The sequence below is a fragment of the Myodes glareolus genome, chromosome 7 (assembly GCF_982192425.1).
Source record: "Myodes glareolus chromosome 7, mMyoGla1.1, whole genome shotgun sequence".
Lineage (NCBI taxonomy): Eukaryota > Metazoa > Chordata > Mammalia > Rodentia > Cricetidae > Myodes > Myodes glareolus.
The window spans coordinates 44308836-44322339 of record NC_142032.1 but is presented as its reverse complement, the minus strand read 5'-3'; the positions used below and the strand labels follow the sequence as shown (position 1 = coordinate 44322339).

The 13504-nt window shown below is 42.3% G+C and overlaps 1 protein-coding gene across 4 annotated transcripts in view; it reads right to left on the bottom strand.

The window, feature by feature from the left end:
• Pcsk5 (proprotein convertase subtilisin/kexin type 5) overlaps positions 1 to 13504 on the bottom strand; it is a 417375-nt gene that overhangs the window by 311982 nt on the left and 91889 nt on the right. For all 4 annotated transcript variants that reach the window (XM_048429814.3, XM_087908042.1, XM_048429815.3 and 1 more), the window contains exon 3: positions 11607 to 11720. In XM_048429814.3, the coding sequence (XP_048285771.3) occupies positions 11607 to 11720 (114 nt within the window). The remainder of the gene's footprint in view (positions 1 to 11606; positions 11721 to 13504) is intronic.

The window sequence follows — 13504 nt, the reverse complement described above, 5'->3', positions numbered from 1 at the left end:
AAGGTCTGCCTGGGACATGCCTGAGTGCTAGGCCATCCTGGGCAACTGTGAGCCCTGCCACAAACTGAGAAAGGAAAAGAATGGCTATGCAGTTCAGGGCATGTGCAATGCCCCAACTTCAATCCCCATGCTTACAGAAGAAAACAAAGCATCCTTCCAAAGAATGCAAACGAGCTAAAAAGAATTTTATGCTAAACTTCCTACTGCTGAGAGTCAAGCTGAAGCTCTTTCAACTCACTGGCAGATAAGAATGATTTCTCAGTCACTAGTAACAGATTCAAACATCAAGTTTTCAAGACATAAATTAAACTACATTTCCAGAGCTATGCAAGGAGATCACGAAGAGCACAGTTCTATTATTTGGATATCATACTCTTTCCTGGGCTTCACGTATGCTAGTTTTATATGCTTGGGTGAGAATGTCTATAATTTTTTTTTGTAAGGATCAAATTCAAATCGCTAGGAAGCCAAGAGACTATGAATAAAACAAAAGCCAAATGTCTTGAGTAATATTTGAAAATTTCCCATTAACGTGGCACCAAATATTAGAATAGTCACCATCTAGACTAATAGATCATTGCGTTTGCATAAAGAAAAAAATAGATATTTCATAAGACTCCTTTTTTGAATCAAGAAAAGAAAAACACGTAAGAGCATTTTCCATCCTGTCAGCCTCATCTGCCATGAAACACGGCACCTCTGTGTTGAAAACCCAATTACGATTCTGATCCATGCAATTAAGTAATCAAGCCCTGATCCCAGAGCTAGCAGCTCCCTTCTACTTGTCCCACACGAGCCTATTTTTTTTGTGCTGTATGGAAGTTCTCTCTTCCATATCGACTATTCATCCTTAAAGGAGAATCCCATCCAGACAGGGGTAGCCCACCAAGTATTTCTTACATTGGAGGTAATTATTACTTTCTCTACCTCCGAGCAAAGGTTCCCCCTCACTTTGAGTGTTCTCATCACTGGATTTCTTTCCCTCCATCAATGTCCTGGCCAACTTCCCTGTCAGCAATATCAAGAGAAAAGCATTCCAGATGTCTCTGTCTCGTAGATTTTTAGAATTTGAATTTTCACAGAAAATGGAACATGGAACATTTGAAATCACTTTATTTTAGAAGTAGTCAAAATTGGTTCTATGAACATTGAAATGTTGAAATCTGGGTGTCTGATTCTTCCTCCACTGTGTCTCAGCGACATTCATTGTGCTAACATCATTAGCTCCTAGCAGAGACAGGTTACAGGAAGCCCTGGACTGCCTCGATCACTGCAACTGATCCCAAGCCCAGGTGAAACCAAATTGAGAAATGAGGAAATCAGAGAAACTGTTTGATAAAAGGACTTTAATCCACACATTCAAGAGACAACACAGATTAAGTGAGCTCAAGGGTCAATCTTATCTGCTCTCCAACAAAAATTAGTTATTAATTAAAGAAAAGTCTGGAAGAACTTGATTTAAAATGACCTTTTTCTCTCTTAACAGACCTGTTGGTCACCATGGTAGAGTTGTCTCAGGGATGGGCCAGCCACATAGTTTTCACTCTTGAAGGTAAAGCTGACAAGACAAATTGCTAGTACAAAATAAATTATGTTTCTCAAATATTCATAGAAGACCGTGCTGATTTACACTAGCAGAGAAATGGATGTTACCAGAGTGCTTTTCGTCCTTGGCCCCTTAGAAAGCACTTTCACTGACTGATGTCTACTTCTCATTCTTAATAAATTTCCTGCAAGCACACTCACATGCGGGACCATGAAATCCACACTGACACAGTCATCTCAAGGTAACAAACAAGGGTCAGTTAGGGCTTGGTTGTGTACCTTCAATAGACTAGCTTTCACATATTAGGTAAAATGACTAAACTTATCCAAACCCATTCCCACAAATGCCCCCTTAGGGAAATGTGGCCATCTTATTTACTGTTTCCTCCTTGGACTGAGGAAATCTCAAGTGTTTAGGAAAAAATATTTCCCAAACATTAACAAGAGAGAAAAGAAGAAACAAGAATGAATGGAAGAGTGGACAAGTGAATGGGACTCAATGACTACCGTATCAAATGGGATTCCTGACTCAGAAGAACACATGTGGACACGACCTGAGACACGGGCTTGCTTCTTCGTGAAATGATAACAAAGAAATGCTTTTACTTTGTATTTTTTTATTGACTTCATAAGCAAAAGTGGTTTTTTAAGGAGGTGCTATTATTCTAGCCAAGTCTTGCATATGTTTGCCTAGGAGTCTTGAAGATTTAACCTCTTCAAGACTGTGATGGGAATTTTCAAAATGCCATAGCAGGGGTAGTTTTCATAAGACACAGAACATTATTATTAATACCTTTGAAAGAAAAGAAATAATGGGTAGGAAACAAATGGCAGAGAACCATTCTGAATGGGTCACTTGACTTCACCTAGAGAAGTCACCCACTGCTAATAGGACAAGAAGAAAGAATGCAAGAGCAGGTAGGGATGGTGCGCATTGGAACAGTTAGTGTCAACATGTGATTTTAACGAAGTGTACTGCCATTTAGATGACAGATCTAAGCTGCCATCTTCAATGACTAGAGACAGGGAAGGATAGTTGTTAATGCTCTAGGCACAAGGACCAAACAATATACATTTCAGAAACACAACTTCCAATAATTGGATAAAAGTAAGCAAACAAAATCAAAAGAAAACAAAAATACTTTCAAGTAAAATTACAAGAACATAACTTATTCAAAAACACAAATTGTAAAAATATTCATTTCTTTTTTAACCATAGGTTTAGAGAAGTTAATAGAAATTGAAGATGCAGTATGCTAAAATATTTTAGTACAAATAATTTAATTGTTTATGCTTTGTTGAGCCAACTTACCTTTCTCTCTCTCTCTCTCTTTCTCTCTCTCTCTCTCTCTCTTTCTTTCTTCCTTTCTTTCTTTCCTTCTCTCTTTCTTTCTTTTGAAATACCTACTAGAGGTTGCCTAAGGTAATGAGGATTCCATAATTATTTTTCTCCACAGTTCCTCACTCCATGGAATTCCTCTAACAGGAACGGCACTTATTACATGATCACACAGATCTGTAATGTTTTAATTGCGGTAAAGTAGACTAAGAGAGACATGCATGGTGATCTAGGCTAAACAATACGGGATCGGGCTACTGTAAAGAGGCTAAGAAAGATCATGGCAAGTCAATAAGGCTGGAGTTAACCAGGGGAATAGGTGTGGGGGCAGCATCCTGCAAGAGGATGTGTGGGGAGACGGAACTCAGGTCAAATGTAGTCTGTGTGCACAAGGCAGGGGGGAGGCAGACAGTGGAGAAACCAGAAAAGGCCCTACAGAGAAGAGCCTGGATTTGGGATTTTATTGCCACACAGATATGTGAAATAAAGGAAAATGACTAAATGAGGAGGTGTTTGTTTCCGTTGGCTGGTTCAGGGTTTCGACGATCCACCAGACTATGACAGAGAACAGAGAAAACAGAGCTGAGGAAGCAGATTCACAGCTATTGCAAGATTTGAATTGAAAGCCAGTAGAGGTTTAGATTAAAGCAGAAAGGGTGGGGAAGGAGAACTGATACCAACTGGAAATGTAGAATGGCTTGGACTAGCTGGAGTGTCTTTAAGTGAAACTCAGGATGGCATGGAGGCTTCTATCAAACTTAAAGGAATAGATAGGTACATGAGGAATCCAGAGGGTAACGTCATGCAATGGATTTAGGGGAAAACAGTGTTTAACACAGCAGTCAAGAGATTGGAATTCTTAAATGGTGACCCACAAGGTTGGCCATTGGCTGGCATCTGGGACTTTGGATATTGGGCGTGTTCTCATTATAGCCTGATAAGAATGGCTCACAGTACTTGAAGCCTTTGGGTACTGGGCGTGTCAGAACACCTGCTTTCTTTCTGAGTTCTAGGACTTTGGAACACACGAAGCACAGGGGCCTCAGTGACTCACCCGCCCCCACCAACAAGGTGAGGCTCTGAGATATCACATCCGAGATGTTACCTCATTCAGTGCTGGGAGGGAGAAACTGCTTTCCTGGCACTTCCCTAAGAGCCTGGCTTCTTCTGGACTTTGTCCCATGGGACTCTTCCATCTGCTGATGTTGCCTGGTATGCTTTCCTTGACATTAACCAAAGCTATGGGTGTGACTACGCAATGAGTCATATGAGCCTTCCTAGCGACTCACTGAACTGGGTGGTCTTGGGGACCTCCTATGAAGTTTTAATAATATTATGATAATATGGAATACAGTAGTTGAAGTTCATAGGTTAGCTCTTGACTGCAGATCTGAGCCTATCAATGGTGGGTATTCTCCCCAGACCCAATGTCCAGTATATCTTGACATGGAGAACCGGAAGAAATTCAATCAGGTACAAACTTAAGAAATGATCAATAGAAGTTATATTTTTTCCAGATGTACTAAAGTTAAGAGGGTAAAATGCTTGGAGAGGGTCTAGAATCAGTTAGTAGCATATACCAGTACTGGAAAACAGGTTTCAAGTCAGTGGTTCCACCAGCACGCTAGTCCCTTCTGAGCTGGAGGGTGCCCTTCTTGGATGACTCTTGCTTGCCTCAGAATGTGCCACATGCTTGCAGATTCCCACCATGTTGCATTTTCAATTAAAACGGCAATATGAGGCATCTTAAAAGGATGATTTCCAAGCTGCTGGGACAATAATGCCACAAACTCCACCAGATTTTATTAGAGTCAAATGACAGTATAAACCAGTAGGGAAGTGTGTGCCAACTACAGAAACAGCAATGCCTCAAACTCTTGGAGAATTGAACACCATCCATTTGGCTGAGAAAGGACCATGTGGCTTAAAATCATTTTTCGCAATTACTATGCTAGCTAGTTCATCGTTTTTGGCAGATATGTGCCCCACACAACTGAACTCAGCTAATTTTCACTCTGCTGATCGGCAAATATGATTCCGAAAAACCACCCAGGGAGCTTTCATGAAATCTGAAGCAGTGCATCAAAAACATGAGCCCATTTGTTATTACCCATGGGTCTTGGACCCATGCGTGTATATACCAAATAGGCTACCCACCCATCACAGGAAGTTTTCAATGCAGACTCTAGAACGTTGGTTCCATCCGCCAGTGTCAGAGCCAAAAAGCAAAACCATTAGGTATTTCTTTTTCTCTCTCTCTCTCTCTCTCTCTCCAAGTTTTGCTTTTAATTAATACATCAAAACTGTAAAATGCAAGGAGAACCAACATGTCTTCCTGTGGCAGACGTCTTTCTAGTCTTTTGGAGCATCCAATATATCATCGGTGTTTTTTGCCTTGAAATGCAGAGCTGCCTTCTACCTAACTATAACCTAGAATCCATTGATCAAACCTGTATCATCCTTGCTACAGTCAGGGTTTTCTGCCTTGGAATGCATAGTTGCCTTCTACCTAACCATAACCTAGGATCCATTGATCCCTCCCTTCCTTTATTCTTTACTTCTTACAATAGAGCTTGCCTGTCTTGGGTAGAAAAAAATTTGTTTTAAAAGTTATTTACTATGGGCTTCTCCAAATCATTATTAGTCCCTAATTATTAGACAAGCATTATCATATAATTCTTCATCAATTTCCTTGAGTAATGAATATTTAAATGTATGCTTCCATCCAAGTTTCATTTCTAAGCTGGAGTCCTCCTATTCACCAACTGCTGCATTCCAGTAGGAATATATCTTTGATGGTGATTTCGAAATCCTCCCACAAAAAGAAATATCCCACTAAAGGATAACTCCCACAATGTATTAAATCCATCATGAATGATGATCCTGAAGGGACGAAGGAATGTTAATTAGGATAGGGAACTTCAGCTAGATCCTTCAAGCTTGTGAATGTATAAAACTGCATCCAATATTGAACTCCCTGATCTATGTAGCTAGCATTCTCGGAATCTTAATAAAGAGTGCTCCATAATCTTACAGTCTTCAGAGTCAATACACTTTCCTTAGCAGTGTTAAAATGGGTCACTGCATCAGTCGGGTAAGTTGAAATCAATTCTACTACACTGGGCCAAATCTTTCTAGCCTTCCTACCCAGTAAGTTTTGCTTTTGGAGCATTGTAAGAGGATTGCTAAGCCAGGGGTATTTTCAGACCGCTCAACTTCAGGTTAAATGAAAATATCTTTTCATATTAACCTTTCCAGCTTCTCAAATAGAAAATACTGTCAGAAGAGAAGGGACCAAGGCAAATGAAAACTGACTAGGTGTGCTTTAAAATGACCCAGAAGTTTAAGTTTTCTTCTTCCATCTGATGGCTGGGAGAGGAAACAAGTTAGGCTCCTAGAACCTCGTGTTCAAGATACGGCTGAGAAGGTAGATGTTCAGGGGCACTCCTGCTGAATAGCATCACATCGGTAGGGACCTTTAAGGAATGCAAAGTCCCAGACTGTGCTGTGGGAGAAAGTAGGCGAGGATGGACAGGCAATCAGCTTTAAACCCTCCAGGTGACTGTGCTGCCTGCCGGTTTATGAACCACAGCTGCAGAGAGAAGCTGGCCCCCTAGGTTTGCAGGTGCAGAGATGGGTTTAAACACCGGGCTCTACCTCCGCTCAGTAGGTGACCTTCGGCAACTTTTACTATGCTTTAATGTCCTCATCCATAAATCAGGGGCAATGACAATAATGCCTAACTCACTGGAACACTGGCGATAATCTGCTACAGAAGAGAGTTAGCAAGAGACTTGGCATAACATGGGGAACTCATTAAATGCGGGCAATTGTTTTCTCTGCTACAGAGCGATAGCAGGTTTGCTCATTCATTTGTGCAACTAGTATGCTCAGCATTTGCCATAAATGCGCATCAGAACCACCCCACTGCCTGAAGTTCACTGCGTACCAAAACACAAAGCATCACTGCCTGGTGATGCTGGGGCCAAGATTTTCAAAGAAGACTCAATCTGCAAACAAAACTACAGCGACTGCCTGAGGACCAGGGGCCACACATGTGAATCTGACCCCGCGGAAGCTTCGGCAGAGCAGTCGCTTCCCCAGCAAGCTGTGGTATGCTCTTATCTCACTCTTTTCTGTCTTACTGATCTTAGGAGGCACAGATCCTGTGTTTCTAAACAGCCAGCCTATGTCACATGTCTGACAGAAGAAAGGCAGAAGTTGATGCACCAGGAAACGAGTTGTTCTTCCTGCACTGATCTTCTGAGTCCTATGTGTGGACCTGAGGTTTGCTACGTGGAGGAGGAACGTCCCAACTATCGCGCCCAACACAAACTCTCTAAACTCATGTTTCTGGACACCAGGGGCCAAGCCTCAGGGCTAGACAATGGTTCTGTACACTATTTTCCAAGACAGGGAAGGACTAGGGTCAAGCATTTAAATAAATTTAAAGAACATTCAGGCACTCCTTGCCTTTAATCTCTACTCTCCTATGACCAATATGGAGTGTTAAGAATAGTCCCAGGCTAATGAGCTGGAGGCAGGAGTCTATGGAGACTCACTAAGTAGTCAGGTGACACTATAGCATGGACTATATGGACCAGAGCCTGGAGAAGGAAGGGGAGATATGAACAAGTGCTTTAACTATGCCTCTAACAGGGCGAGGAAGAATGCTCACGGTCACAGGCTCTCACTTTCTTAATGATTTTTTAAATGAATAAATAAAAAGTTGATGGCAGGGGAACAGACATTAGCAAAATATAATGACACTTACGTTTGAATCAATTATCTATGAAAAGTTAACTTTTCGATTGAGAAGCCAAAGAACAGTAAACTATGTTATAATCTGGGTATCAGGCACTGTGTAACGCTTCTTGGGCAAGATTTTGCTGAACTTTGCTGGTCATCTCTGGAGACACAGGATGAGTCATGCTTCCTCTGGTGTGCACACCTGTGTGGTATTCTGCTTCAGTGTAAAGTCATAACTGACTCTTAACACTAACAAGAAATTAAAGAGATAACTCTCTCTGGGTTCTAAGGTTAGATGTAAAATCATGTTTCCCAGATGACCACTTGATCACACGTCTGGGAGAAGACAGACAATGTCAAGTGACACCCCATCAGATTTTCAGTGAGGGCCCTCTGGAGAGGAGCCAATTGCTACCAGCAAATGAATAAATACTTAGAGAGCAGAACCTTCCACTCTTGTGGAATCTTCGAGTCTTCTAACTGAAAACCCGGTTATTGTAGAACTGTGGATAGCCACTACTCGGACTTCTGAGCCTCAGGACCACTAAGATAATAGTTGCTATAAGAACTCAGCTCTGGGGTATCCTGTCAGACAGCAATAGAAGAGTCACACGAATGAGCAAAACACTCTCACACCACAGTAGAGAAGAGTCTGGAATTTAATCATGGACATACTAAGGGAAGTCCTGAGGCTTTGAATACAGTTTTGCAGATTTAAGAGTCCTGGCTCTCATTTGGTCATAGTACGCCTGAAAGATAATCACAGGTCTGCAGTCTGTTTTCTGTTTTTTTCCTTAAGAGAAAAATAATAACTTAATAGGAATCTTTGAAGTATTCTGATACCATATTTACTCTGAATGGCATCCATGGCTCTGTCTTGTTTCTTCAGTCACAACTCTGTGAATGTATTTGAAGTTCTTAACGGGCAATATCAGCATCTCTCTGGGTATCTGTCAGTAGCACAAAGGTGGGGTCCAAGTCTGTGCTCATTGGAAGGCTGGCCATTGGCCTGCCATTGTGGCATCTCCGTTCTACCACGCTGAGTGAGCTGAGGCATGCACCTCAGATTCCTCATTCTTACAACATAGCTCATGCTAATACATACATTCATTTACACAAACTCAGAAAACTACCCAGAGAGCACTCAGTGCATTGCTTTTCACACACTGAGCATTTAAAGTACTTAGCGCATTGAGATTTTCTCTCAACCTTCCTTGTGCCAGGCTGAGAAAATTCGGTGGGAAAATGGGGGCTCTTTGGGAGGCAGGCATGGCAGGCTGAAGTCAGCAGGCAGACCATGGTCAAAATGGTGGCCATAGGCCAGCAAGATAACAGATGATAGCTTGTTACCAAGCCTGAGAGCCCAACCCAAGTTGGATCCTCAGACTCTACATGATGGAAGCAAACAAACTGACTTCATGTTTTCTGACTTTCACATGTGTACACACACACACACACACACACACACACACACACACACACACAGAATAAATAAATAAATGTAAAAAATTGAAAGTATTGACAACAACAAAATACTCAGGAGGTTCGTGGTGCTAGAGCAGTAACCCCATTTCTCCTGGTGTCCTTTCTGTCTCACTAGTACAGTGAGAGGAATAGGGACATGTGGTATCCTACCCTTGTCCAGCACGACCTGCAGGCAGCAGTGACTCTTCCCTGGGAGAAGTAACGTGGGACAAGGCAAGGACAGGCTCCTGCACCTGCTTTCATAAACACCCACAGAGAGGCACTTTTGCTTTCCATACCTTTTCTAAATTTCATTGAGAAATGGCAATTTTGTAGTTTTGTCTGTGCACACAAAGCCCCGTAGCTCCTGCTAACACTAACTCTAGTGTCCTCCTCCGTGGTTCATCCCTTTTTTTGTCTCAGAGCCAGCAAGCTGTCCTGTGTTATAGTCCGCTCAGATGACCCTACTGAATGATTTCCTGCTTCCCAATACCTTCGAAGTTCACATCAGGGCTCCTTTCTTTTCTCCTTAAATAGCACAAACCTCTCGTGTAAAATTCTACTGGGAATCTAGCCATTTCTACAACCTCCCCTCTCTACACGCATCTAGGAAAATGAAGAGATGATAGGTACATCAGCCACATGCCTCCACCTCCAAATAAGCATGCGTCTCCAGCACGGCAACAGCCGAAATTCTTGCAGGGATCTAAACCAAGACCCAAGTGCAGAACCCTTTCTTAGCTCACTCTCATCACAGCAGAGCAGATATGAGAACTAAACTGATGACCAGAAAGCAGTGATGAAGGGCGCCACCAGTGTGGTGGAGATGGTGGTGGTGAATGTGGTCCCAATAGGCTCATGCATTTGAATACTAGGTCCCAGTTGGCAGTGCTGTTTGGGGGAGATTATAGAACATTTAGGGGGTACAGCCACTTGTTGGAAGGCCACTGGGGGTGGCCTTTGATAATTTAGTTTCATGCCAATTCCAGTTCACCTTCTGCTTCCTGTTTGAGGTTGAGATATGGTCTCTCAGCTTTCTGCTCCTGCCGCCCCGCCTGTTGCTTCCTGCGCTGCCCCACTGCCACCATAGGCTTTCCCTCTGGAACATAAACCAAAACAAACTTTCTTCCACGAGTCCCTTTTAGTCGGGGTGTCTCATCACAGCAACAAAGAAGGAACTGATGAGAGCGACTGGGGTGAAGGGACCCCCAAAACATGTGAAGGCAAGAACGTGACACCAGAAGAAAGCATGGGAAGAACTAGGGAAATCAATCCTGGATACAGCCTCTGTGGTACAGTCCTGACCCACCAAGCAGCAAGAGCAAGGAGCTCCCCAGCCAGCCGGAATGGGAGGCCAAGTTCCAGGAAAATATGGGGAAGGGATGCGCAATTGTGCGGATGTGTGCCTTTTCATCAGCTGGAGACATGTGGAGAATTCGAGACAGGGGTTATAAAAAGCAGCGCAGTGGAAACCACTCTGGCAACACTTGGCAATAAAAAATTTCAAGAAAGAGAAACAAAACAGGGCTTTCTGCAGCTCACAGAGCAAACTGGTGACATTTGAATTCATGATGAAGGGTGAGTAATGTCTTCTTAGCCATGTTTCAGTCATCACGAAGCAAAACTCTCAAGACTGGAGAGGTGCGTTTCCAAAGAAGCCAAGCTAAAGCAGACCAGCACCATGCTCTGTCAGTTCGATGAGTTTCCCTTGCTGACATCCTTACACTGGCTTCCCTGAGCTGGCCAAACACTTCCTGATACACAAAGGTAGCATGTCAGGGGATCTGCCAGCTAAGTAATTTCAATGATGTGCCAGTTTTAGTGTGCATCATGAGCTATACCCTATCAGAGCACAGCAACCATCTATCAGAGGTGAACATGATTGCAAAGAGGTCTCAGTGTGTCTACACCTGAGCAGTTTTCTATCTCAGCACCAGACTGTCTTAGAAAGTATGACAGTGAGCTCTCTCTCCAACAGTGAGCCTTTCTGGGGGAACAGGTCCCAGGTCACTGCGTCTGGGCCTCCCAGGACCAACAGATTTTCTTCACACACTGCAAAAATGGACAACATAACCATAGCTGGACTTCCTCAGTGTGATGGAGGAGGGTCATCTGTCTATGTGTTACTTTCATTGGTTAATAAAGAAACTGCCTTGGCTTTTGATAGGACAGCAGCTTAGATAGGTGGAGTAGACAGAACAGAATGCTGGGAGAAAGAAGCAGAGTCAGGCAGAGGCAGAGAGCTGCCTACCATGAAGCTGCCAGGTCAGACATGCTGAATCTTTCCCGGTAAGCCACGACCTCGTGGTGAGATACAGATTATTAGAAATGGGTTGAATCAATACGTGAGAGTTAGCCAATAAGAGGCTGGAGATATAATGGGCCAGGCAGTGTTTAAAAGAATACAGTTTCCATGTAATTATTTTCGGTAAAGCTAGCCAGGAGGCCAGGAGCCAGGCGGGCAGCAAAAAGCAGCCCGCTGCTCCTATCACTACATCAGTGAACTTACCATGTACCACATACTGGGCCACTTGGGATCATTGAAGTAGGTGGACTGGGCGCGGCTAAGGTCGTAATCCCTCTTGGTCCGTTTTTTCACCACTTGCTGCTGGATCCACTCCACCTTCCAAGAGAGACATCTGGTGAGTGCTCCGTCTCTGTCACAGCTCCATAACAGAAATGACAGTCTCAAGCATTTCCCATTTTCTGTCAATGCTGTGTAAGTCAGACTTTATGGTGACAATTAAAATCTCTGAGTCCATGTGATTTTCTAGAAAGCCAGCTCTCTCCTGTTTCAACAGAGGCAGGCATTTTAGTTTTTTATAGACCAATAATTCATCTCAATGCCAAGCTAGTTGTTAAGCGTTTTATGAAAACATGCCACTGATAATTTGTTCTAAGGTGACAGTGATCGTTTTTAGGGTATATTTCCATTCATAGTAAGAGCTGGACAGTTTTCCCTACAGAGGTTCAATACTAAATATTTCAGGCTTCATGGATTCATTCTGCTCCTGTAGTATTATACGTGAAGCATACCGGAAGTGGTTCAGTAGTGCAGAGATAAACTGTCACAAACAAAACCAGCTGGATTTGACCCATCTGCCCCTTCCTCCTATGCAACATATTCTGAAATGTGTTGGCATCACTTTTTTTGTCTTTTTGAGCTGGCATCTCACTATGGGGCTCTAGATCCCTGAAATTTGTCAGGGGCAGCCTTGAAGTTGGAACAATCCTGCTTCTGTCTTCTAAATCCTAGGATTGCAGGTATACACTACTGACCAGGCTAGGGTTACACAGTTTTATAAAAAACATAGCATAGAAGAGCACTACTAGATGAACCAAAAAAAATATATCCTCCTCTTATCTATGGAACAGACTAAAGAGTCAGGCTCTTGAGGTATGCACACTCTGCCAGTTCTAAACTGCAAAACCACAACATTCCAGAAAAGCCTTAGTATTAACCATGACCTTTACTTCGACCTCAAGTTTAGCACAGCATCCAAAATCTCATGACATATAAAATATAAGGATATTTTTTAAAAAACAAGTTGTTATTATGGCAAAGAAGGAAAAAGAGAGCATCTGAAATGTGGATTAGCCTTGATGCAATTCTTCACGTTCCCATGAAATGTTCCTTTGTTTGACAGCTAGCTTTGTCACAATATTTTGAAATCTCCTATCTAGCCATCTATCTTTATTTCCACAAAGTAAAAACTGGAAGTAGGAACATCATGCAGCTTCCTGTTATAATCCCTTATCTGCCCACACAAAGATCCAAAATTCCTCTTGCCTACTGAGTTGAGGAGGACAAAGGCACCCTTCTCAATCAAGTGGAGAAGCCAGAATGGACATGTGTACCGATTGTCTGCTCCATGACATTCCCGTTCTTGATTCCAAACTATCTTTCTAAGGAACAAATCTCATTATGTTATTCACTCAATAAATATTAAGTGGTAGACACCATTCTGAGAATATGAAGATGAGTGAGAATGATGTTGAGTTTTGAGAGAATTTTTTTTTGTCAGAGAAATTTAGTGAGTATTTCATTATTCTTAGATTCATAAAAATATAATTATCTCTACACATGATGCCCATCCATTGAAGATTTAGGACAAGTTTGACAATTCAATTCATATTGTTAAACTTAATTTTAAATTACTACTTATTTATCTCATTCCTACCAGGTTAAGTGGGTTTATATCTATCTAGACACTAGGTCAAAGAAGGCTTTAGATCTGTTTAAGCAAAACTCCTTTAAAAAATGGAAACTTCATCATTCCAATGCCAAGGTGTATATGCAAATATCAGAGAGTGTCATATAATCAATCTGCTAGTCACTAAGACATTCCTAGAAATTAAAGGGATCTTTACTGGGGTGGGGCACCATAGTACGTGCAGGGTTTTCCC